Source organism: Eumetopias jubatus, unplaced genomic scaffold, assembly GCF_037043125.1.
Source record: "Eumetopias jubatus isolate StellerSeaLion01/CBP00866 unplaced genomic scaffold, mEumJub1_p1.0 scaffold_1, whole genome shotgun sequence".
Classification (NCBI taxonomy): Eukaryota; Metazoa; Chordata; class Mammalia; order Carnivora; family Otariidae; genus Eumetopias; species Eumetopias jubatus.
The window spans coordinates 63706773-63734584 of NW_028274807.1; the positions used below are offsets into that span (position 1 = coordinate 63706773).

General features: G+C 39.3%; 1 protein-coding gene across 4 annotated transcripts; it reads right to left on the minus strand.

Annotated features, from left to right (window-relative positions):
* Positions 1–3868: 3868 nt before the first annotated feature.
* Positions 3869–26818, minus strand: IGSF11 (immunoglobulin superfamily member 11). 4 transcript variants are annotated; one of them, XM_028110675.2, is made up of 6 exons: positions 26642–26818; positions 25024–25231; positions 22077–22232; positions 6754–6804; positions 5747–5813; positions 3869–4313 (listed from the first exon to the last, which is right to left on the minus strand). In XM_028110675.2, exons 1-6 carry the CDS (start codon positions 26678–26680, stop codon positions 3869–3871), a joined length of 966 nt encoding a protein of 321 aa, XP_027966476.1. In that variant the 5' UTR covers positions 26681–26818. The 4 variants fall into 4 exon arrangements, with proteins under 4 accessions (XP_027966476.1, XP_027966474.1, XP_027966475.1 ...); XM_028110673.2 differs by having other exon boundaries at positions 5747–5897; XM_028110674.2 differs by having other exon boundaries at positions 6682–6804.
* Between the last annotated feature and the right edge of the window lie 994 nt (positions 26819–27812).

Here is a 27812-nt window from a genome sequence, read left to right on the forward strand (position 1 = left end):
CCTGGGTGGCTCAGTTGGTTAAGGTCTGCCTTTGGCTCAGGTCATGATCCTGGAGTCCCAGGATCGAGCCCAACATCGGGCTCCCTGCTCAGCGGGGAGTCTGCTTCTCCCTCTGCCCCTCACCCCACTCGTGTTCTTTCTCTCTCTCAAATAAATAAAATCTTTAAAAAAAATTCAATCACATTTCTATTTACTAAGAACAAATACATAGAAACCAAAACTTAAAACACAGTAACATTTATAATTGCTTCAAAGAAAATTAAATACTTAGGGATAAATCCAACAAAACATGTACAGGATCTGTATCCTGAGAATTAGAATATGCTCATGAAATAAATCAAAGTAGGTCTAAATAAATGAAAAAACATACCACGTTCACAGATTTGAAGACTCAAATAGTAAAGATGCCAGGTCTTCCCAAATTGGTCATAGGTTTAACACAGTTCCTATTAAAACAGCCCAGTGTTTTGTAGATATGTACCACTTTATCTAAAATTTATATGGAAAGGCACTGGGACCTGGAATAGTTAAAACAATTTCAAAAAAGAAGAAGAAATGGGAGAAACCACTCCACCAGTTAAAGCTTATTAAATAGCTACAGTGGTCACCATAGTATTGGTGGAAGAACAGATACCAAGATCAGTGGAACAGCTAAGGAACTCAGAAAGAGACCCACACAAATACGCCTAAATGATTTTTTCAAAGATGCAAAAACAATTCACTGGAAGGATAGCCTTTTCAACAAATGGTGATAGAGCAAATGAACTCTCAGGCATTATCTCAGAGAAATAAAAACTTACATTCACACAAAAGCCTGCAAAGAATGCTGTTTTATTTGTAATAGCCAAAAATGGAAAAAACTCAAATACCTTTCATAGCCTTCAATAGGTAAATGCTTAAACAAACTGGTATATCTGCACCATGGATGACTAGTCAGTAATAAAAAGGAATGAACTATTGATACATGCGACAACTTGGATGGATTTCAAAAAAGATATTCTGAGCAATAAAAACCAATCCTCAAATGCTACATACTACCTGACTCCATTTAAATACCATTCTTGGACAAAATTATAGAGATGGACAACAAATTAAAGATTAGGGACTTGGGGAGGTGGGAAATAGTGGTAGACACATCAGTCTACACATGTGATCAAATTGCATGTAACTAAATGTATGCACAGCACATACATGAATGCACGTACAACTGCTGAAATATGAGTAAGGTTGATGGACTGTATCGGTGTCAATTTGTGATACTGTGTAACACGTATGCAAGATGTTTGGAAAAATTTCCATATGGAAAAATTAGATGAAAAGTATATGGGAGTATCTATTATTTCTTAAAACAGGATATAAATATATAAATGATCTCAAAATAAAAAGTTAAAACAGGGGCGACTGGGTGGCTCAGTCAGTTAAGCGTCTGACTCTTAATTTCGGCTCAGGTCATGATCTCAGGGTTGTGGCACTGAGCCCTGCATCAGGATTCTCTCTCTCCCTCTTCCTGTGCCCCACCCCACTCACGCGAGCTCTTTCTAAAAAAAAAAAAAAAAAAAAAGTTAAAACAAAGGAAGAGAGCTGCAATCATGATCATAACTTTCTGTATTGGAACTTTGCAACTCAGTTTAGGAATCATCAGTCATTCACCCACTCAATACCTATAGTAGGCACTGTGCTAGGTGAGGGATTCAGAGTAAAAAAAAGCAGTCATGGCCCTGGTCTCATGAACTTCAGACTGGGAAAGAGGAAAATTGCTCATGCATGAAAAGGTCATTACATCTCAGTCATACACATGAGAACTGGACTCAAATTTCTAACAAGAAGAGTAAGGTAAAATAATTTCTAGAGTACTATTTGCTCATTAAAATTATTACGTATACTTTTTAACAGAACGGAAAATTCTTGTAACATTAAAAAGAACACAAAATATAAACTCATAAACCCATTAATATATGACAATTAATGACAACGTGTTTTTATATGAATAAACTTTTATTGAATTTTAGATAATTAGAAAGAATAAAGAAATGCAAGATAAATGCTTTCTAAACAACATCTGATAGCATCTTTTCTGTCATGGTATTTTCACTCTTCTTTATAAAAAGTATAGACATTCATTTATTTAAATTTTTACAAAGTCAAGAACCATCACATGGAAAAAATAAGTAACGCTAACATAAATTCAGCATCTCATCAATATCGAAATGGCTGCAATGGTTAGGTTCTGAGCTTAGCCCTCCCAGAAAACAGCATACGCAGCAGCTGCTGGTTTCCATTTATTAAAATGGGTCTGAGAATCAGGAAGCCACTCCCCGTGACGACTATTTTTGCAGGAAAAGAGGGCAGAAGGCATGGTGCGAAGAGGGAGTGAGAGACATCCCGGGAAAAAAATGATGCTCTTATCGAACCATGAGGTCGGCCTCGTAAGTAATTCAGAGAACGGTTCTGGGATGAAATCATTTCTGTGCTGCTTAAAGTGTGATTAAGGCGAGACAGTCCCCGATACAAGTATGCCCAGATCCACACAGCACAAGACACGAGTGGGGAGTTTGTAAATTATCTGCTGAACTCCAAGGCCAGCCAAGCCAGGTAATTAATCACAGAAGGAGTCTCTTTACAGTGGTGTAAAATGCATTTGGGCAGAACTGCAACCCTGAGCTGTGACAAACATAGGGCAGACCCTCCCAGGAGCATTCTTGAAGGCATCCCTTTTGTCTTAATCTTATCTCTCTTGCAAAAAGAATTATTTTGGAAACAACAGAACAACTCCTGCCCTCCCTGTAACAACCTACTAACCTCCACTTGTCAAACAAGGAGAAAGTTATCTCCCTCAGTGCAAAAGGCATCAGGTGCTGCCTTCATTAAGGGTAACCCACTGTGATAGCCAGGGAGCCCCGGCCAGCCCTGTTCAGAGGCTGCCAGGAAGGCTCCAGTCCCTCACACCTGCCTTCCTGGTTCTACGTGGCCCATTCAACCCAGCTCCTTCGCCCGCGCGATGGGCCTCCCGCAGAGCCCCACAAACACAGTCACTGAACGTGCTGTTAATAATAATCTTTTCTTTCCTAGCCCTATGCCTCTCATGTATTTTTTTTAAAAAACAATAGTTTTCTTATAAAAAAATATTTTTCCAGGAAATAATGAGTGGTAATTATCATGGACCCAGAACAGACCCTAGAAAAACGCAGACAGGCAAGAATCTGTCAATATAGCAATATTCCAAATATGAAATTCATGGTTTAGGAAGACATAAATAAATAAATAGGAAGGGGCTTCTCAGAGAAGTTTCCTTTGTTTTCCTCCATTTCTTACTGAATTTTGTTTGTGTAAAAAAGTTTTGATTCTAGGATACAAGAGCCAGCCCTGTTGGGACCAATATGAACCATTCATGCCATTAAGCCCTCTAGACAAAGAGGGAACCACGATGATCCCAGGGTTGCTCATTATTTTTTATAAAGACAACTATATTTTTAAATAATTTCATTATTTAAACTTCACCTGGCACTTTAGTCTCTTGAAAAATAATTAAGTTAGGCATGAATTAAAGAACAAGCCCATCTGGACTGTAGTTTGGGTTTTAAGTGCTATTCTGCTCTTATATCTTTTTTCTTGGCTTGGCACATCTTTGAGATCCAGTTTTTTGAACAGAATGCTGGGACATCTGTGGTGGGGAAACGAGTCTTCAAGATGAAGAATTCCAGTTCATGTCACAAATTTCACTGGCCAGGTAACAGCATTGCCTTTTCCTTTGTGCTTTTTACTAGTATCCTTATAAGGAAAGTGTTTCTTTCCCCGCACTTGCTCACCCCCCTCCCCCTGCGTGGGGCACTCCACTGACCCTGTTATGAACACTCTGTCCGCCCAGGTACTATACCAAGGACCCAGCCCGACTCTGGGCTGGCACCATGACAGGGACAGCACCAATTCGCTCGAGTGTTGCTTGGCTGATGGTGTACGAGTGTGTATGCTGAAGCCAAGGCTTCCTGCTGACTGAGCCATTGCTCCTGGACACCACCTGCGGGGATGACCCTCTGTTGGCTGTCACTACTAGAGTCTTAGGCGGAGCTGGGACCACGTGGGTCCCATTAGCATAGATGGATGGGATGTTGGCATTGCCTGAGTGGAGAGAGAAAGACTGGCGTAAGTCACTGAAGTGGTTGAAGGTCTCCGTGTTCCTGGGAACTTTGGGATTGTTGCTCCAGTATCGACTGTTGTAGGTATTGGAAGAGGTCAATGTGTTGTTCTCTGAAGAGGATATCTCGGTGTGAAATGCTTTGGCAGAAGAAGAACATTTAGGTGGAAGATCATCCTCTCTGAAAAGGAATAAAAATAAAGTTGTCATCAGGATTTACTTGAATGTCACCCTACCCTCCTGCCCAGGACTCTTGCATCTTCTGCTAAGGCCAGTATGTCTGTGAGATACAAACCCTCAGGACAGATCAGACTATCATGAAAGCAAACACATCAGCCCTGGTGGCCTCGGCTCTGACACTCATTCCCTTTGAGACAATGCTCAAGAAAAATGTTCCCTCAGTTTCTCAATAGCCAAGGGTAGAAAAAGTAATGTCAAATGTCTCAGACTATACTTTCCAATATAACTGAAAAAAAAGTGTGTGAATATATATGTGTGTGTATGTATATATGTATGGGTATCTACCTACCTATCTATCTATCTATATATATATTTTGCTCTAAATAGGAAAACAGACCTTGAAGAAAGACACTGAGCTTGTTGTGTAAAGAATTACAAGAGGCTAAGATAAGTCACTAATTTAACTTAAGATGTTAACTAATACATTCAACATTTATTGAGTACCAGGCATTCTACCAGATGTTTCATGTAAAAAAAAAAAAAAAAAAAAAAAAAGACACAGCTCCTATACCCCAGAAGCCTATGGCCAAACAAGAGTGCCAATCAATGCAAGAACATCTCCAAGTCTGAAAGGTTGGACAGGGACGAGAGTCAACTTCTGTGAGGAGGTCTTGAATCAGATCAAGGAATTTAGCAAAGAGGTGGATGTTTGGTGCTGGAAGAGGGTGGAGGCTTGAGCAAAGACCCTGAGGCATGAGCAGCTACGGAACAGACTGGAACACCAGTGACTGTGGAAGTGGTGAGAGAGGATCAGGGAAGCAGGGGAAGGTCAGATCCTGAAGGGCTGTGTGGATCATGCTAAGTAGACTGGAGTCATTAAAGCGTTTTCGACAAGGATATGATGTGGTGCAATGTGAGACAGAGCTTGAACTCCTCTATCCCCACAATATGCCAAGAGTCACTTTTCTTTAAAGATGATTTTCACATTGTTTTCTGAAGATGTTGAGACTGAACTCTCTCACAGCAAGCCATACTGCTTTGGCCGAGCTGTGTACACAGGTACGGGTATGCTCTTGGGGTGTTCCTTCTAGCTTCTGTTATAAATGCCAATGTCAACCACATTTCCTAAACTAACTTTTCTTCTGTGGCAGCCACCTTAACTCCACCCATCTTGGAACTACGGGAGGTAAAGGAATTCTTCACATGTGTCCTCCTAGTTGGGCACATATTGGACCCTCTTCCCCTTTCATGATCCGGTAAATAAAGCCGAGCAGTATCGTGAGGAAAAGCGATATAATATACAAGAAAATATGACGTGGCTACTTTAACTATCTTGGCCATCACAGCCATTGGATTAGCAAAGAAATCTTAGCTGCCAAAATTAATAGAAATACAGACACTGGCAATGTAGGACAAATTGTCTGACACACAAACCTTATTTCATTAGGAATTTCTTCTTCCTCTTCCTCTTTATTTTTGCTTCTCCAGTAAAAGAATGCCCCTAAAATTAGTGCAATGCAAAAAATGATAATAACTGCACCAGTGCCAATGGCTCCAGCTATTAGTCCAATGCTCCTGGGCTGGGCTGCAAAATATATTTAAGGTAGATTTAAAGAACAAAAAAAGAGAGAGAGAGAGAGAGAGAAATAGCATACATTCATGCAACTTCATAAATATGTCAGTTTACCACGGAATCGTCTTAAAATTCACGAAATCGCCTAAAGTGTTGCGTCCTTATAAAATTAAACGCTGGTTAACCTTCTGTGGACTCACACACAGTAGGCTCACAGACACTTGCTGAATGAGCGAACAGTGTAGGACTCACCACATCAGTAGAGCCACACTTAGAGCAGAACAGGCCAAAGATGCTCACCTGTCTGATCTGCCCAGAGGAACCCCGGCAATCAGTGGGATAATGCTCACCTCAGCCCAACCAGGGCACTACTTTTTTAAGTGGAATTCAAATAACCCAGAATTCTCAAATAAAGAGAAAATTTCTGCACTGCTTATTTATGACCTGGCCACCCAACAATTAAGCAGATATAAAGGGATAAGGAGAAAATACAAGAAGGTCTCACCGCGGACATGAGATAATTACAAGTTTTTATAATGTCAATAGTACTATGCAATCACTTGAAGACAAGCAACTGACTTTATTCTAATGACCCTGAGGAGAAAGACATTCTGCCATAAAGATGTCATATTGCTGAGGCTGAAAAGTATACTAATACATTTATAGAACATTTCAATAATTAATAAAACCAAAAGAATTTCTATTTTATCTTCAAACAACCTAAAAACAATTAAAAGAAACTTTTCATTCCCTGGTTTAACAAAGATCTTGGTGTTCCAGAATTTTATATACTTACGTGAAATAACCTGGAGATCCAACAGACAGGTGCTGGTTCCGATGGCATTCGAAGCCACGCACTGGTACAGGCCTGAAGACAGAGCACTGATGTTCCGGATGGTAACTGTCCCCTGGACCTGGTCTGTCACAAAAATCATAAGTGAGCAGGTAGGGGGAAAAAAATTGGAAAACCAAAGAAATCAGCAGGAAACCACAAAAATAAACACTGAAGAGTCATCCATAGCCTTTGCCGAGGAGATTCTCTTGGTTCCTGAAAAGACTAAAATCACATCAAAGACCCAAAGACATGGAGGCCCTTCCTAAGTGCAATATTACAACTTAATCTGACGATTAGTCTGAGGTCCTAATTGTGGGTAGCCCTTCCTGAGGAAACAGTGGCTAAGGCCTGTCCTAGAGAATCTATGATCAGTAACACCAAATTTCAATTCTGAGGAAATGCGACAACCTAAAGATGAAGCTAAACTCATTACAGTCATGTTCACTTTATACTTGATGGAGAAAACATCCACTCTGTGCTCAAGGGTGTCGACTGTTACTTCCAACAACTATTTTAACTATAAGCCCAGATCCTCCACGAAGCAGACACCAAGATAAGTCAAAGGTTTAGTGGAAGAAATTCTAGTTCAGGAAATGGGAGAGGAAGCTGGGGAGGGTGGGAGAGCCTCTGACTGCAATGCAGGTTTGGACCCTGTGAAGAGGAGAGGCAAGGAAGGAGGGCCAGACAGGGAGCATCTCAGATTGCAGCATCATGTTAGGGAAGTCTCCATCAGGCTGCGGGGGAGGCCCGGCACTAAAATCACCTGTTAGAGGAGTCCTACACCTTGCAGGAATAGGACTGCATTCGCAGGCTCACTGTGCCCAGTCACTGGTTGGGAGCAGCCCTGGTGAAACCTGGTCTGGGTGCAAAGCAGTGGTAGATTCTGGAGGAAGCAGTTAGGGCTGTCTGTCAACTGTGTTCTCCACAGCAGGGGATGAGCAGGGCATTTTCAGGTCCACCACACTGATATTGCTCAGAAATGTTTCAGTAGTTCATATTTTATTAGTTCATGAACATTAGCAGAGATTATTTCTTGTAAATAAAATGCAAATTATAGTAATAATAAAAAACTAAGATTAATAGTTGCTATTACTATGTGCCAAGCATTGGTTAAGCTTTTATAGTATTATCTTTTTTTTAAGATTTTATTTATTTGACAGAGAGAAAGAGAGAGAGATCACAAGTAGGCAGAGTGGCAGGCAGAGGGAGAGGGAGAAGCAGGCTTCCCGCGGAGCAGGGAGCCTGATGTGGGGCTCGATCCCAGGACCCTGGGATCATGACCTGAGCCGAAGGCAGACACTTAACCGACTGAGCCACCCAGGTGCCCCTATAGTATTATCTTAATCTTTACAACGACGCTATGAGGTATTATTACTCATCCCACTGAACAGGTAAGGAGACTAATAAGGTTATACAGCTAGCGACACAAAATGGGAATTAGACGGGGTGCTGTCTTACATCTAAGCTCTAGGCTTCCCTGCCTCCCTTAGGCAGAACATAACACTACAGTCATCTCAACCACTCAAAATAGCTGCAAATTTAGAAGTGGAAAGCCTACTGATGGCACGTTTCTGGCACCAAGTCCATGTGCTCCTAGGGCAACACCTGGAGCTCCCCCTACCCTGGGCAATTTTTACGTGAAACTAACATTATCTTATTTCTGCTGGCAATCTTCAATTCTATCTAGAGCAAAGGCCAAAGATGGATCAGCAAAAGCAGACCTAACCACAGCACTGCATGCATTTATTGGTTAAGTCATTTAAGAAATAATTATGTATTGAGCACCTTTCTGGAATTAACTTAAATAAACAAGCCAAGGAAAGAACATTTTTTTCTTGCTTTTGTTTCTGGTTTCTAATAGGAACACTTTTTTCTTTTTTTTTAAGATTTTATTTATTTATTTGACAGAGAGAGTGAGAGAGCAGAAGCAGGGGGAGCAGTAGAAGGAGAGGGAGAAGCAGGCTCCCAGCCGAGCAGGAAGCCCGATGCAGAACTCTATCCCAGGACCCTGGGATCATGACCTGAGCTGAAGGCAGAGGCTTAACCAATTGAGCCACCCATGCGCCCCTAATGGGAACATTTAAAGGGTCAAATCCACATTAGATGGGTATCTTACTTATTCAGAATATGACGCTCGAAGAATTTGGACATTTGAATTGTACTGGACACACCAAGTCAATATATTCGGTGGTTACTTTGTTTGCACTTGTGTATTATTTCCTTTTCCTTAACAAACAACTCTGAGGGCTACCAATGTGTGAGAGCCTTTCAGTGAATTCACTCAATAGTTGGGCCAGTCTGAGAGGAAATTGTTTTCTCCTCCTGTGTTTTTGACTTGCTTTCCCAGGCCTTCATCAAATGCCCCCTTCAGCACCATGTATTCTCTAGTGCTGGCACTTAACCCCATTTGGTGTCATTTCTTGCCTATTGTCTCATTAAAAGAAGGGGCGGTGGGGGCCCCTGGGTGGCTCAGTCAGTTGAGCCTTCGACACTTGATTTCGGATCAGGTCATGATCTCAGGGTGGTGGGATCGAGCCCCTCATCGGGCTCTGTGCTCAGTGGGGAGTCTGAGATTCTCTCCCTCTGCCTCTCCCCTGTTCTCTCTCTAAAAAAGGGGGGGAGGGCTGGGTTTGTATTGTTCATCACTGCATCATCATCCTTAGAAGATACCTGGCACACAGGAAGGTGCTCAATAAATAAAGGAGTTACCTTCTCTTTAGTGTCTACTGTGTACCATATGTACTGTACTAAGAGTTATACATCTGTATCATCTAATTGTCAAAATCCTAGGTTTTAAGGGACGCCTGGGTGGCTCAGTTGGTTAAGCAGCTGCCTTCGGCTCAGGTCATGATCCCAGGATCCTGGGATCAAGTCCCGCGCAGGGAGCCCGCTTCTCCCTCTGCCTGCCACTCCTCCTGCTTGTGCTCTTTCTTTCTCTCTCTCTGACAAATAAATAAATAAAATCTTTAAAAAAAATCCTAGGTTTTATATAGAGAACAAACTGAGGGTTACCAGAGGGGAAGTGGGTGGGAGATGGGTGAAATAGGTGAAGGGGATTAAATAGCACACTTAACCTGATGAGCCCTGGGTGATGAATGGAATTGTTGAATCACTATATTGTACACCAGAAACTAATATTACACTGTATGTTAACTATACTGGAATTCAAATAAAAAGCTAAAAAAAAAAAAAATCCTAGGTTTTCTATTCCCTACTTTTCAAAGATGAAAAAGCTCAGAGAAGCCACACAATTTATTCAAGATTACACAGTACAGAAATCTATAAAATCAGGTCTCTCTGTGTCCAAAGCTTATAAGCCCCATACATACGCTTGATTTTCTAGTAAGGCATTTTAAACCACAGTATTCCATAGGGTGCATCGGCAGGATGTTTCCTAACCATGCAATGTTACACTGCAGCTAGTGTTAAACTAAGCTGTCTGCCCAACTCCATCTTCAATACATTACCAGATGTCACCAGGCAAGAAAACCATAATCTCTGGGCAACTAGCCCTACAATTCCAAACACTGTGGTGCTGTCTTCCTAAGCCCTGAAATTCTAGGAATTTGATCAGCTCACACCAAACCAGTAATGTTGTTGACCTTTTCACAGAGATAATTTGGGAAACTTTTAACAGCTGAACAAAGCAGCATTCTGGCATGTAGAAAGAGGTAAACTTTAAAGATTCTTGCTTTCAAAAGGTTATTTTTAAAAGGTGAAGTCACTGTTCTTCCTTTTATCTCTACCAACACAGACAGCACATGCAGATTGATGGAACAAATTCTTCCTGACTGAGGCTGACATAGCATGCTAGAGCTAACTCAGAATGTAACCAGGGAAGGAGGCACATGGATAAGAGAGGATTAGCCAGAAGCAGGACAGGGCTGTTTGTGTAGTGAAGGCAAAGAGCAGACGGGAGCCCCTCCTGAGCCAGCACCAGGGTGCTTCCAGCCACAAGCACAGGGCTCTTCCTCAAGTGAAAAGGACTAATTCTTCAACTCAATCTGTCACTTCACTGGGTCTGCTCTGGTGCAGAAGTAATTTGTTGAATCGAAGTTAGAAAACAAATGTTCTTATGATCTTCTTTCTTTTAAGGATAGGTAAAGTTCAACTGTGTGGAACCACAGTTTGGAAAGCACACATGACATCACAGCCCACGGTCAGTTCACAAGAACGATGCAGTTGGCCTAGGATGCCCTTCGGAACTACAGCGGAATAAACATGTGTCCATTTCCACGTCCATCCTTTTTCCTTAGGCCAGAACCATATTTCTGACTGCCTCAGGGATGGTGCACTGACGAAGAGCATGTGTTCTAGGCTCAGACAGCCTGGGCTGGGATCCGCCCTACCACCTACCAGCCGGTTTCCTCATGTGTGAAGCAGAGCTACCAACCTAGCCTCCATATTGTGGGTCACCGTGAGGGGGAAATGAGGTAATATGCGCAACAGCAGAGTATAGTGCCTGATAAAGCTTCGGTATAGGAATTCCATGCTGGCGTCACTTGGGAAACTTACATATATTTCTGAATCAATGGAAAATCAGTCAAGAAATTGGGAAAATGTTGGATGTCTCCAAATCCCCAACAGATATTAATACTCAGGATCTGAGGTTGAGAGACAGGAATTCCTAAATCATGAATTATTCTATACTTTTATATGATTTATGTACTTTGGAGTAATGAGTGGCCATAATAATAAAGTCAATCATTTCTTATATAAAAGTTCCAGAAGTGGGACACCTGGGTGGCTCAGTCATTAAGCGTCTGCCTTAGGCTCAAATCATGATCTCAGGGTCCTGGGATCGAGCCCCGCATGCGGGAAGCCTGCTTCTCCCTCTCCCACTCCCCCTGCTTGTGTTCCTCTACACTGTCTCTCTCTCTGTCAAAAAATAAAATCTTAAAAAAAAAAGTTCCAGAAATATCCTGTAATAAAAAAATAATAATGAATACATGATTTCTTGTTATTTGAACCAATTATTAGTACAAAAGTATAAACTTCAATACTATGTAAGAATGATCTCAACCTGATACATTTAATAATTAAAAAATAGTAAAAAAAGGGAATATCACAAAATAAAGGCCAAATTAAAATCTATTTAAAAATTCAAAGATATCACAAATACTTAATATTTAAACTGTCATTCTAAAAGAAAATTTTAAAACACTATGTAGCACTAAGTGTACTATCCAATAATCTTGATCTTTTTTCATGCCAAATATTCCAGACATAGAAAATTTTATTTCATTTTTGAGTTGATATTTGTTGAATTAAGATGTAGATGAAGAAAGGACAGGGAAAGGATCTGTCCCCATTAAGAGACTATCCAAAGTATCTTTGAGGCACACATTAAGATACATGCTGCTTCCTATTAGCTCTTTTTTTAATTTATTTAATAATGAAAATATTTTCTGTTTGCTCTGCTTTCGCTTTGCCATTGAAACAGATACCACTATTGCCAATTCAGATTTTAAATTCATTTGATTTCATGTCAGTGTATTTCCAAACCAACATTCCCAACTTCTTCTCTTTGCATTTCTGCTATTGAAGTATTTACAAAGAACTGAAGTCCACAGCAAATATTCAAACACCGGAAAACAATGATGAACATTACTGGGCAATATGTGAATAATGTAATATTTGGAACCCCCAGTATTAACATTACATAGAATCACACATCAAAATTACCAAGCTAAGGACTTCTTTTGCTTTTAAAACTTCTTATTTCCCAAATACCACTCACATGGCATGTGTATAAAATATACTATGTATATAAACTTATTAATATTTACTTGCAAGACTGACTCACCATTAGCAACAGACTGGGGCACAACTACACACTTACAACATGGCAACAGCTACAAGCAAGACCGATTAAATCAGATCATGACAGCTTCTCTCCTACTCACTTCTGTCCAGGTTCCCAGAAAATGTTGACTCTGAGTGTTCTTGCTTTTAATTTGACATCAGTGGATTCTTTTGAATCAATATATCTCTATGTTGACTGTTAAGCTTTAATTCTCAAAGAAGAGTACTTAGTGCTCACGAAATGTTACCTTTTATCATTACCTTGGCCCCGGAGGACCACTCACTCACTCACTACCTTCCTTAAGCAAATCTTAAGTATTCCTTCTCTGAGTTAATACAGTTGTTATTCATTCAATGGGCCTAAAACAGAAATCTGAGTTAACTCTGACTCTTCTCCGAGTCCCATGTCTTGTTGATTTTTTGTCTTCAGTCTCTCCTGAATCCTACCCTCCACACCTCCCCGACCCTTCTCCATCCCCATCACAAGGGCCTTAGTTCCAGTTCTCCTCCTTTCATGATGGAGCTATTATCAAGGTCTCACATCTATGACCAGGCTATCAATCGCACACCCTGACTGCTGCAGCTGTTTCTAAAATGCAGATCTGGATATCTTTTCTTGCTTTATAAATGCCTGGGAACACCCACAGTCTCAAAGACAATGCCCAAACCCCCTGAATGCTATACAATGCTTTTCACAATCTGGATCTGAACTTTCCAACCTCCTCCCTCACCAAACCCTCATGAATCTTTATGTCAGCTTCATATATTTTTCTCACCTAAAAGCATCAAACTTACATTTGCAGGATTTTTTTTGCATGGCTCCCGCTACTAATAATATCCCCTTTTACCTGGTAAAACTTCTACTCATCCTTTAAGATGCATTTCTTTTCAGGAAACTCTTTCCCTATAAAGTTTTTCCTAGACTCTTTGGGGGAGAATAAAGGTTAACAGTAAACACTTTTATAGCATCTGATATTCAGTATACTAAAATTACCTATCTCTGTCTCTCCATTAAACAGTGAACTCTAGAATAAAGATACATCTCTATGTTTCTATTTCTCTACTTTCCCAAACACCCTACCGTTAAGTAGTTACACAGAATAAGGGTTGGGTCTGTGTGTGTACATATGCATACACAGGCACACATATATTCAAAGAATGGACAACTGCATAAACAAATCAATATAGTTGTGACAATTACTGGTATTTAATTTTTAAAGAGGGAGGACTGAACATTGCATGGGGTCTGCTTCTTTATGTCAGAGGGCAAAAACAGGAAAAATTTGCCTTCAGTCAGAATAACATCTTGATAAGGAGGAAATAAGTACCTATTTATTCAGCAGCTGAAGTGGGTGAGAACTATATTACTCCCCATGAAAGAATTATGGAAACACTCACTGGGAAGGGAATTAGCAGTGGCAATTCAAGGAGAATCAAGATTCCTGAGGCTTCAAATGTGGCAAAAGAATTGCAGTGCTTTGTATGTAGACACTGGACAAACTTGGTAATATGACAGTGTTACTACCGTAATGTTTGAGACACTCTCCTGCTCCATCTAAGTTCTCCATACTAAGTTCTGCAGAGTTCTCAAGCAAGCAGCAAGCAGGAGAGTTAATCACTTCTCTTCACTGTATTAAATTATGAAAGGATGACAATTCCTTAGGAACAATGAAGGAAAAAGGCATGATTAAAAAAAAAAAACACTGAAATAATCAGTAGACGGTATGGAGAAAGGGCAAAAGAAAAAGCTTGATAGATAAAAAACATAAAATATTAGAAATTAATCAAACTATATCCATTATCACAATTCACATAAATGGATCCAATCAATTAAAGAACGAGGCTCTCAGATTGTAGATTGAAAACCAGATTAAATCCAAACACATGCTGCTTACAAGCAATACACCTAAGACTTAAAACATGGAAACCTGAAAGTAAATGAACCATAAAATAGAAACATACCAGCAAAATTAACCAAAGAAACCTACTGTAGGAATTTTAATAACAATTAAAATAAGGCAAAAATGCATATTAAGCATAGAAAATCAGGGCGATATAACACTCTGTAAGCAGATAATGACAAATAACTGGGGGTACGTTAAAAAAAATTGGCAATAACTGCAAGGACAAAGTGACAAATCCACAATCCTGTGTGACTTTTAAACACATCTCTCTTATAAAATAATAACTGAAACAGATAAGACATTGGTGAAGATAAACAATATCTGAATAATACAATTAACAAGTTTCTCATTATATACACAGCCATACCTTGTTTTATTGTACTTCACAGATAACTGCATTTTTTACAAACTGATGGATTGTGGCAACCTTGGGTTGAACAAGTGTATTGGTAGCATTCTCCAAGAGCATCTGCTCAGTTTGCGTCTGTGTCACCTTGTGGTAATTTTCACAATATTTCAAACTTTTTCATTATTATTATATTGGTTATGGTGATCTTTGATGTTACTATTGTAATTGTTTGGGGGTGCCATGAAGTGCACCCATATAAGATAGTACACTTAATGGACAAAGGTTTTGCTCCAGTGACTGGCCATTCTCCCATCTCTCTCCCTCACCCCAGGTCTCCTTCTTCCCTGAGACAGGCTAATTAATAACCCTACTATGGCTTCTAAGTGTTCAAGTGAAAGGAAGAGCCACACATCTCTACTTTAATTCAAAAACTAGAAATGATTAAGCTTAGTGAAAAAGGCATGTTGAAAGCCGAGATAGGTCAAAAGTTAGGCCTCTTGCACCAAACAGTCGGCCAAGTTGTTAATACGAAGGGAAAACTCTTGGGGGAAATTATAAGTGCTACTCCAGTGAACAAATGAATGACAAGAAAGCAAAACAGCTTTACAGCTGATACTGAGAATGTTTGAGTGGTCTGGGTAGAAGATCAAACCAGCAATAACATTCCCTTAAGCCAAAGCCTAATCCAGAGCAGGGCCCTAACTCTCTTCAATTCTAGGAAGGCTGAGAGAGGTGAGGAAGTTGCAAAAGAAAAGCTGGAAGCTAGCAGAGGTTGGTTCATGAGGTTTAAGGAAAGAAGCCGTCTCCATAACATGAAAGTGTAAGGGGAAGCAGCAGGTGCTGATAGAGAAGCTGCAGCAAGTTTTCCAGAAGATCTAGCTCAGATAATTCATGACAGTGGCCACACTAAACAACAGATTTTCAATGTAGTCAAAATAGTCTTCTACTGGAAGAAGATGCCAGTTAGGACTTTCATAAATAGAAGTCAATGCCTGGCTTCAAAACTGCAAAGGACAGGCTGACTCTTTGGTTAAGGGCTAATGCAGCTGGTGACTTTAAGCTGAAACCAATGCTCATTTACCATTCTGAAAAACCTAGGGCCCTTAGGAATTACCCTAAATCTACTCTGCCTGTGCTCTATAAAGGGAACAACAAAGCCTAGATGATAGCACATCTAGGTTTACATGGTTTACAACATGGTTTACTGAGTATTTTAAGCCCACTGTTGAGACCTACTGCTCAGAAAAAAAAGATTCCTTTCAAAATATCACTGCTCGGGGCGCCTGGGTGGCTCAGCCATTAAGCGTCTGCCTTCAGCTCAGGTCATGATCCCAGGGTCCTGGGATCGAGCCCTGCATCGGGCTCCCTGCTCCGCGGGAAGCCTGCTTCTCCCTCTCCCACTCTCCCTGCTTGTGTTCCCTCTCTCGCTGTCCCTCTCTGTCAGATAATACACACACACACACACACACACACACACACACACACACACACACACACACACACATATATATACACATACACATATATATCACTGCTCACTGACAATGTATCTGGTCATCCAAGAGCTCTGATGGAGATAGACAACATGGTTAATGTTGTTTCTGTGCCTGCTAATACAACATCCATTCTGCCAACCATGGATTAAGGAGCACTTTTGACTTTCAAGTCTTACTATTTAAGAAATACATTTCATAAGGCTGTAGGGGCTATAGGTAGTGATTCCTCTGATGGATCTGAGTCCGGAAAGGAGTCACCATTCTAGAAGCCATTAAAAACATTCATGATTCATAGGAAGAAGTCAAATAGCTTAACAGAATTTAGAAGAAGTTGAGTCCAACCCTCATGGATGACTTTGAGGGGTTCAAGACCCCAGTGGAGGAAGTAAGTACAGATGTGGTAGAATTAGAAGTGGAGCTGAAGATGTGACTGAATTGGGGCAATCTCATGATAGAATTCTTAAAGGATGAGCAGCTGCTTCCTATGCATCAGCAAAGAAAGTGGTTTCTTGAGATAGAATCTACTCGTGGTGAAGATGCTGTGAAGACTGTTGAAACAACGACAAAGGATTCAGAATCTGACATAAACTTACATGACATGACAGTGGCAGGGTTTGAGAGAACTGATTCCAATTTTGAAGGAAGTTCTACTGTGGGTAAAATGCTATCAAAAGAGCATCACATGCTACAAAGACAGCATTCATGAAAGGAAGAGACCATCAATGTGGCGAACTTCACTGTTGTCTTATCGTGAGAAACTGCCACAGCCACACTAACCCTCAACGACCACCCTCATCAGTCAGCAGCCATCAAGACGGAGCCAAGACCTTCTACAAGCAAAATGATAGTAACTCACTGAAAGCTCAGATGATGGTTGGCATATTTTAGAAATAAAGTACTTTTAAATGAAGGTAGATGCATTGTTTTTTTAGAGATAATGCTATTGCACACTTGACAGACTACAGTACAATGCAAACATAACTTTTACATGCACTGGGAAACCAAAGAATTCACTTGACCCACTTTACTATGATATTTGCTTTATTATGGTGGTCTGCAACTACACCCACAATATCTGTGAGGTGTGCCTGTATCTCCATCCTAGCACCTGTAACTGGACATCATAGCTCTCACTATCCTCTGCTTCACTTGCTCCACTCAAAACACACTGGCCTCTGTGCTGTTCATCCAAAACACAAGGCGCATTCTGGCCTCAGGGCCTTCAGATGGCTGTTCCCTCTGCCTGGAATACTCTCCAGCCCCCATATTCACAAAGCTCATTCTTTCATCATTTTTACATCATCCTTAGGTTATCATCCTCTTGGTGAGATTTACCCTAAGCACTTTATTCAACATTGCAGCAGAACTCATGCCCCAACGAATCCATTTTACCTTCCTCCATGTTTTCCCCCCAGAAGGCATCATATGATAATAAACTGTGATTTACTGATTTGTTACATTCAGTCTCCACCCACTAGAAAGTAAGTTCTATCAACGAAAGAAGCATTTCTGTTCTGTTCTCCACTTTATCTCCAGCAGCTAGAACAGTGTCTGGAACCTAGTAGGTGTCTACCATATATTTGTTGAATGAATAAATGAACAACAGAATTAATATCAGTATACAAAAGTATAAAATCGAAAGCTTGATTTAACAAGATTGATCCAAAAAATAAAGATGAAAAAGCATAAACAGAATAATGAAAAAGGAAATATAATAGAGTTTTAAAATATACAAGAAAATAATTCTAATGATAAAAACATTAGTATTTATTAAATGCTTAGTCATGCCAAATGCTGTTCTAAAAGCTTTGCACATGTTTTCATTTAATCTTTATTCCACCCCCGTGAGGGAATTAGTATTATTGTGTCCATTTTACATGTAAGAAAACTAAGGCACAAGGTCACATTACCAGTCACCCCTGGAGCCAGGATTCCAAATCACATCCTCTGACTCCAGAACCTGCACTCTTAACTACATTCTCCTGACTTCATAGAATATATGAACAACTTGATGCCAGTATGTATAAACTCAGACAAAAAAAAAGATGTTTTCTAGAAAAATAGAGAAGAGGGGTACCTGGGTGGCTCAACCGGTTAAGCATCTGCCTTCAGCTGAGGTCATGATCTCAGGGTCCTGGGATGGAGCCCTAGATGGGGCTCCCTGCTCAGTGGGGGGTCTGTTTCTCCCTCTCCCTCTGCCCCTCCCCTCCCCAGTTATGCATGCACTCTTTTTCTCTCTCAAATACATAAAATCTTTTAAAAAAGAAAAAAATAGAGAAGATACAGAAAATCTAAGTAAACTCGTATCACTAGAAAAATACCTACCAACAGTAGTCAGTAGTCAAAAATCTACCAACAAAATATAACAGCAAGGCAAAGCTTTTATAGGCAAATTTACAAAATCATCAAATAATCTCCATCTTATTCATACTATTATCAGAGTATAGAAAAAGAGGGAAAATTGCCTAACTCATTTTATGAGACCCTTATATAATCTGGTACTAAAATTGAACCAGGGCAATGGAAGACAGAAAAAAAAAACCATAAGCCATTCTCACTTATGATCACAAATGCAAAAATTCTATTAAAATGTTACCATACCAAATGGAGCAGTTTATTAAAAAATAATCACAATCATATAGACTTTATTCCAGAAATGCAAGGATATTTAACATTAGAAAATATATTAATGTCACTCACTCATTGGCATTTTGGGCCAGATAATTCTTTTCTATTTTTTCTCAGATTTTATTTGAGAGAAAGAGAACAAGTTGGGGGGGGGGAGGGAAGAACACAGGGAGAGGGAAAGCAGACTGTGCTGAGCATGGAGCCTGAAATCGGGCTCAATCTCACAACCCATGAGATCATGATCTGAACTGAAATCAAGAGCTGGATGCTCAATAACTGAGCCACCCAGGTGCCCCATGGGCCAGATAATTCTTTATTGTGGTGGCATCCCTAGCCCCTACCCACTAGCTGCTGGTAGCACCCTCTTGTATCAGTTGTGATAACCAAAAATGTCTCCATATACTGCCAAATAAAACTGTCCCAGTTGAGAACCACTGAGGCAGGTGTTGGTGAACTGTGACACAAGCCCAGACACTTACTGAAACCTGGGCAAGTTGTGCAGACCTTAGAAGCACAGGCCAAACAGTACTTCATATTTCCTAAGAACAAAGACGTTCTTTACATAACCACAGTACAAGTTCCAAAGTGAAGAAATTTAACATCAATACAGTAGTATTACCCAATCTACAGTGTACACTCAGATTCCATCAACTGTACCAGTAATGTCCTTTCTGGCTCTTTCTTCCCCTGTCCAGATTCTAATCCAGGATTCTGCATTGTATTTTCTTAACTCCTTGGTCTCTTTCAATCTGGAACAGTTTTGTCTTCACCTCTGTTTGATGTTTCCTCATGACTGGATTCAGATTATGTGTTTGTGACAAGAATACCACAGAAATGATGCTGTGTCCTCCTCAAGGCATACATATATTAGTAGGCACAGGATATCAGTTTCTAACAGTAGTGGTAATGTTCACTTTGATCACTCGGTTAAAGTCGTTATCAACCAGGTCTCTCCATTATAAAGTTATCTTATAATTAATAAGGAATATGTGGGGGCACACTTTGGAACTATGTAAATATCTAGTTCCTCATCAAACTTTTGCCCACTATTTTGACACCAATGGTGATTTTCAAACTCCACTGTTCCTTCTACAAACATTAGTTGTCATTCTAACCCTAAGAAAACACATTTCCTTCTCTCCCATTTATTTATGCATATCAGCAAGGATTCGGGGATTTTCATTTTATTCAATAGATTATATATTTATTTTAATTTTCAAATTGTCCCAGATTTGGCCAAAAGGAGCTCCTTCAAGCTAGCCCCTACACACAAGGACAATTCTAATCCCCAAATATTATGCCCCTGTTACTAATTTGACTTCTAGAGTGCCCTTCCCTGATGTCAAATATTCTTTTCTCAGAGAATACATCTTGAGTTTATATTAAACACCTGCAAACATATTAGTAAAGTGTTTTTAAAATCTGTTATTTTAGTATTATATACTATTTTGAGATCTATTTTATTAATATCAGTACCAAGAGGTAAATTTAAATAAAAAATCTGATTCACTTAATGTACATTATGATAAATGAAGTTATTCAAAGTAATTCTGATAACTAATCCAGAGTTTGAATTACAAAAGCCAAACATTTTCTTCTTTAGCATTAAAGTTCACTTTCCTACCTAAAGTACTAAAAAATATTTAAGTTGCAAAGAAGATACCAAAAAACTTGACTGATACACTTATTCAAAGACAAAGAGATGTGACAGGCTCTTTCTACAGTGTATTTCTCAACTTACATACAAACAACCACTCTTAAGCATTCACTTGTAATTCCAAACCCAGCCCAATATTTCACAGAAATGTTTTTAATATAAATCATAGAATCTTAGTGCTGATACAAAGAACATTGGAAATGATTATTTAATCCCCTTATTTTAAAAAAAGGCTACACAGGCCCAGAGAGGTAAACTGTCACTGGAAATACATACTGGAAAAATCTGGAATTTAAATATGGTTTTCAGGATTTCAACACAAGAGCTAGATTAAACATGCCACTTACATGAAAATAGTGAGATTAACAAGTTAGTTCACAAAAAAAGCTATTCACCCCACAGTGTGGCTGAAACATTTAGCAATTTAGCAATCCATGGGGAACGACGGTATTGCAGTAATCATTACCAGAGTAAGCCAGAAGTTATTATGCCCCTGTCACTGAGAAGTTTTTTTAAATAATTAATTTTGAGCTGAGTAAATTAAAAAATGATGGAAAGGTCCATTAATATTTCTGTTGGGATTCTTACAGAAACCTTACAGGCTCTTACAGGGCTGGTGGCCCTGGTTCTTTCATATGCTACCTTTACCACACAAGTTAGGACTTTGCGTTTCAATGACGGCCATCGACCATCAATAGGATTCAAGCTTATCAGCAATAATTCAGGTTGTTTGGGACCCCTTCATTAACTGCCAACTCTTTAACTTAAGATTTATACACGTGCCCTGAGAATGCTACAAGGAACATACCCTGTATCACAGATGATGCAACACTCAAGGCCGCTAAATTTTATTTTGTTGGAATAGAAGATTTTATATACAATTCTGTAATTTTCCCTCATTCTATTTTATCAGTTTTCCTCAAATTTTCTAGAGTATTTCCTTTATTAACCAATTTAAATCGCTCGATTTACATGTAGAAAATCATCGATGACACTCATGTCTCCTCCTTCTTTACCTGTTTGGTGGGATCAACTCCTGGTTCTCCCAGGATCTGAGATCTTTTCCTGTTCTCTTTCCCATCTTCTTCCCCTAACTAGACTTGAGGCTGAAAACAGGATGATTGACCGCCCCCCATGATCATGCTGATGTTTCTCATACTAAAACAGGCAACTGTGCCTCAAGAAGAAAGTGGCTTCTCAGTGATAAACTTCAAGGATTATTTTACAGTTAACAATATAAAGAAGGCACCATTTAGCTATTTTAAATCTTCACTGTAATAGAATGGAATTTCCATATATAGTTACCACTGGATGAGATACATAAAAGCAGCACATGAGAGAGAAAATGTTTTATTCTCTTTAAAGTTGAAAACACAAAATGATTTAGATAGCTTTTTAGCAGTTACAGATACAGTGTGTTATTTTTCAAAATCTATTAAACTTAATTACTTCATGAGTCTTAGAATTTTAATTTTGCATGGTAACTGATCAAATGGGTAAAGCAACACCATACATACCCTGAGTGGCTGTTGGAGGTAGTTTGAGGGTATTGTCTAACTTCTCCCAAAGGTAAGTTGGCCGAGGGATGCCCTCCTCTGAGCTGCAGAGCAGGATGACATCGCTGCCGATATCCTGGGATCCTTGGATTTGGCAGTGTGGGGCAGAAGGGGGAACTATAATAGGAAGAGTAAGGAATAAAGATGCATTTACTGTAAGCCAACTGATGACGGAAAGGACATCAACATTCAGGGTGCTGGAACCTCAGACAACAATGTTTGTAGGACACATACCAGAAGACTACCACATGAGGGAAGCCTGTGGCTTGTCAGGTACTATTCACGGAGCTTGGGCACAGGTGCAGGACCCCCAACTTCAGCTCGCAGGGGGCAAACATGTAAAAGGGGCTACACCCTTTCATTCTATTTTCAAGGAATCTTATGGTCTTGGTTTCACTCTCCTTCCTCTAAAGAAGAACGTTTAAGGTCTTTAGGCCCACAGGTGGCCTTCAGAGACATTAGTGAGCACACACATGTATGCAGCAGCATGATTCACAGAGGCCAAAGGAAACAGCCCAAGTGTCCACGGATGGATGAACAGATAGACAAAATGTGGTACATACATACTATGAAACATTATTCAGCCTTGACTAGGAAGGGAATTCTGACACATACTACAGCGTGGATGAACCTTGAGAATATTATGCTAAGTGAAATAAGGTGGTCATAAAAAGAGAATTATTCTCCTTCTGTGAGGCACCTAGAGTAGTCAAATCCACAGAAACAGAAAATAAAAAAGTGGTTACCCACGGCTGGTAGGAGAAGGAAATGTTGTTTAATGAGCACAGTTTTAACCGGCTGAGCCACCCAGGTGCTCCCATGAGCACAGAGTTTTAGTTTTGCAAGATGAAGAGTGCTGGAGATTGGTTGCACGGCAATGTGAATGTACCTAACACCACAGAACTGTACGCTTAAAAACTGGCCAAGATGGCAAGTTTCATGTTGTGTGTATTTTACCACAATTAAAAAATATTTTTAATTCCTGAAAGAAGCCACTTTTAGAAAAGATATTTCAAGGAAGAGCAACCAATGACCCAGGTAGCTACTCTCTGAACAAGGTTCTTTGTTACTTTACAAACAAAAACCAGACAGGCCTAATTTATATTATTCTGCTTTGTAGTGGGGGAAGTTAGAGTAAGGTTCACGTATGTCTACTGCTTGGTCGTAACTCAGTGGACATGTTAAGGCAGATAAGGACACAAAGGACATGAAATAAAAAATTACCCAAAAAGAGCAGTAAAGGAAGAAGGTGGTGCTTTGCAAGAAGAATGCAAGCAAATAAAAATATAAACTAAGCCCACAGCTCGGAGTCTCATGCTGGGGTACATAAGAAGTAAAGTTTAAATCCAAGTGATGATGTACTACTTGCTTAATGACTTTTCAACAAATGTGTTCAACCTTTCAAAAATGAATGTATGAATGCATAAAAGGTAAGTGCAGTAGACATAGGCTCCAGGAAAGAAAGCGGGTGGGGGCAGAGAGAACAATGAAAGGGTATAAGGTAGGAAAAGTAAAAAATCTCAGAGAATCATAACTGCTGTGATGGGGTAAACCAATCTCCTCAATTACTGCCTTCATCATTGCCACTATGATGCTGTCAAGGAAACCCAAAATAATTCTTTGAAGGTAGCAGTAACTATAAGATAAATTAAGGCACTTTTTTTCTTCCTTTAAAAATTGAAAAAATAAACTTAGATACTGTGGGAAGACAGTTATCTAACTTAGAGGTATAAACATCAGGAAAACATTGAAATTCCATCAATACTCTGTATTCAGTACTCAAGCATTTTTAAATCTCCATATTTAATAAAAATCTGTATTAAACATTCTATATAAATATACAACATATAAAATATAATGTAACATACATGATATAAAAATAATATAATTAAAAATTCTACAATTTTAACCATATTACAGTATTTCTAGGATAGAAATCCCCAACCCGGTCCTTAGTTTTCTTATTTTGTTTGAAGACTAGGAAAACAAGGCACCAAGGCTATAGCATTTTGTCACCCAAAAAGGGAAAATGGCAAAAAGCCTCAGTACTGATATTCTCAAATAACTCAACAATGGGAGGGAAACGGAAGGGCAAAATTTGCCAAGGATAAGGGAGTAGATTCTGAGACATGAATAGGATGGAGGACAATCAAGAGCAGCAGCCTTCTCTACCACAAGTATGCATTTAGGAGGCAGTGTTTTATTTCAGAGGCAGAAGTGAGAAAAAAACATGTTTAGAATGGACTTAATTTAGTATGAGATAGTCTAACTATACCGTATAATGGGAGAAGTGAGACAAGAGATCTACATTTTAATCTTAGCTTTATTGTTCATTGTCTATGCCACCTTGAAAAAGGCCCTAAATCTGTATGGTCTCAGTACTAAGACCAAATTGATCAAATAACTTACCATTCTTAGACTTTTCAGAGTAAAAGGAGGTCTTACTGAAATTACACCAGGACATAAGGTGTAAGCCGAGAACTGTGGGGACCCTACTCAGTGTTACGTAGACGTGCAATAATCATTTTCTTCTCACATGTGCTGAAACTTCTACTTCGTACTCAGAATAAATGATTCTTGATTTAACTTACTCTCAACGATAAGTCCTATCCCGTAAACGCTGGAGAAAAGCGAGAGGCCACTTGTGATGGTATTTTACACCCTTTCTCCACTTTCAGAACAAATCATTTAAGAAGATTTAGAGAGCCACCAGAAGTGGAGAAACGGATGTGAAGATGATGTGTAAAAAGCAGAGAGAAGCAGAGTCCAAACAGGGCAGACAGGAGAGGAGACTGGAAAAGGACATGATCAGAGCAAATGTGTAGAAGGATGGGCAGAAATATATACGCTCAAGAGAAAAGTCGTATCATAAGCAAAACCAAGGTGCCTGGAACATCCCATCACTCACCTAAAACTGTGAGACCGGTGACCCCAATGTTTCTGCCCCCTCTATCTGGAAGGTTATTGACCAAACATTGGTAGGTGCCTGTATCTGATAGTTGAGTGTTATTAATGAAGATAGAGACATTGGTGGCTGGCATGGTGCCTGTAAATCCTACCCTACCATGGAACCGGGGGGCACCATCAAACATCTGTCCACCCTGATACAGAATGACCTGAAAAAGAAAGCAAAATAAATAAATAAGCCACTACACCCCCTTCTAGACACATAGCACATAACAATAACCAACTGGTAGATAGTGGACTGCACCAAACATTGGAAAACTGAATTTCTCATCTTATAGTTGTCACCCACTTGTTACTACAGCACCAGTGCATAGGTATATTCTGGGATTCTAAATTCTCATATCCCAAGTTGGAATAACACTGTTCCCTTGTCTAAGTCATCACAATACAGAAAATGTCTTGAATGCAATCCTACTATCAGCCCGTAAATATTTTTATTCAAATAATTCCAAAATAAAAAGTTTAAAAAATCAGTACTCCATTCTCATGCTTAATAGAGTGACAAAACGATAGATCATAGTCATAGCCTGAATATAAATGAATGTCATAAAAGGGAAGAAGAGTTGTAGGTCCATGACTCTTCTTTCGTCAATTTCTATTATCTAAGTTAACTATTCATGAGACAGGACTCAGGATGGTGTTACAAAAAGCCTTGTGGGCTGAGAATGAAAACTTGGTTCTATTTCAGCTCTATCTGTAAATGTTTGAGTAACAAACAAGTCTTTGTTTGTTACAGCCAAGTCTTTCTTTACCTCCTAAAATGATAAGGTTGAATAAAATCTCAAAGGCTCAGTTTAATTATAATAAATTCCATGGTTTGAAGGAACAAAAAAAGCTCCTATTAAATATACATATTTGAATTCATATCAGAAAATTTAGCTTATCACATATTTTTAGTCAGTAATAAGCTTACTGAAGCAGTAAAGCTTCATAACGGTAATAAATTATCTTTGGGAATGAAGGTATAATCATGATTACTATTCATTAATTTTCTGAGCATCATTTTCTGCAATGGTTAATACAAATTATGGGTCTTTTACCTGTAATTGGGTAGTAGCTTCTGTTTTCATGTACCCTAATTTATCTGAGACTCTTTGAGGCTGGCTAGCATGCCTGTGTTTATTTTAAAACACTTGTGAAATTAGCCAAATAAATCAAGTACTGCTATCTAATGTTACTTCCTTAACATTATCAGTCTCTAAAACATACTCTCATCCACCTGTGTCAGTGTCAGTCCCTTCCTGTCAAAGTATACTTTGCTTTTTCTGTCTTGGTATTTCCTATCAGCAATGCCTTTTGATAAAATTCCAGATTCCTACATAAAATTCTCAGAAGGAGTCCCTTGACATCTGTTAAAAAGAGGAAAAAAAAGTCTCTTAAAAAGAGGATAATCTCTTCTGATAGTTGACTAACAACACAGGAGTAAGATTTAAAACAGCATAGGCTCACTGAAAGTGCTACCTTATTCTAGAAATCAAATATGTACTCAGGATGCTTTTCTACCCACCTCTTCTGAAAAGATTAACGTTTGAGAGGTAGCATGGAATGAACAAAAGTACCTGCTCAGGCTGGTTAGCGTTGGAGAGAGGAATGACCATCCAAATGACATTGAGGTTAATGAGGGCAGCGCTGGTAGTGAAGGTACAGGGCAGGACTGCCGTCTGGCCCCGTGCCACCTGGATACTCCCAGGGCTCTCGGAAACTTCCAGGGAAGCTGCGACACCTGCAGAGGAAAGAAGAAGGGTTATGTGCTCACCCTTTCCCAACAGACCAAACCTCTTGAGAAAAGGTTTGTGTGTTACGTTATTAGGAATGTAAGCAGACTAACATGACAGTCTTACTGAACAACTACTGACCAATCACTGACTCAAAATATTAAAAATTGTTCATCCCTTTATCTCTTAGAAACCACAAATGAAAAATTTTAACAGCTACTTACTTTATTTTGTAAGAAAGTAAGTAGCTGGTATTTGGCCAGATTCAAATACAACATGGGAGAAGATGACTGATAGGGTTTGAGCAAAATTGCAATGGTGAAGAGAGATAAGAAATTAATTTTTTAAGAGCATCATTACGATAGCACACTTAAAATTAAATGTTTACATATAAATCTAACAAAATATGTGTAAGATCTATATACTAAAAACTATAAAATGCTAATGAAAGGAATCAAATAAGACCAAAAATGGACAGATATGCAATGTTCATGGATTGGTAAATTCCATTCTCTCTAAAATGATCTATAAAGTCAGAGCAATCCCAATCAAAATCCCAGCAGTCTTTTTGTAGCTATTTACTAATTCTAAAACACATGAAAAGGCAAAGAACTAGAATAGCCAAAATAATATTGAAAAATAGGAACAAATTTGGAGAATTCACACTGATTTCAAAACTTGCTACAGAGCTATAGTCAAGACAGTGTAGGGCGCCTGGGTGGCTCAGTTGGTTAAGCGACTGCCTTCGGCTCAGGTCATGATCCTGGAGTCCCAGGATCGAGTCCTGCATCGGGCTCCCTGCTGAGCAGGGAGTCTGCTTCTCCCTCTGACCCTCCCCCCTCTCATGCTCTCTCTATCTCATTCTCTCTCTCAAATAAATGAATAAATAAAATATTAAAAAAAGACAGTGTGGAACTAGCATAAAGATAGACCACCAGATAAATGGCACAGGATTGAGAGTTCTGAAATAAACCCTTATATTTTTAGGAAAATGCCTTTCAACAAAGGTACAAGA

Coding starts and splice junctions, on each gene's coding strand:
- IGSF11 (XM_028110672.2), bottom strand. CDS start 26,680: ATGGTCATTCCTCTCTCCAACGCTAACCAGCCTGAGCAG. Junction 22,233..25,023: donor CACCGGTCTCACAGTTTTAG/GTGAGTGATGGG, acceptor TTCCTATTATAG/TTCCCCCTTCTGCCCCACAC. Junction 6,805..22,076: donor ACCTCCAACAGCCACTCAGG/GTATGTATGGTG, acceptor TTTTTGTGACAG/ACCAGGTCCAGGGGACAGTT.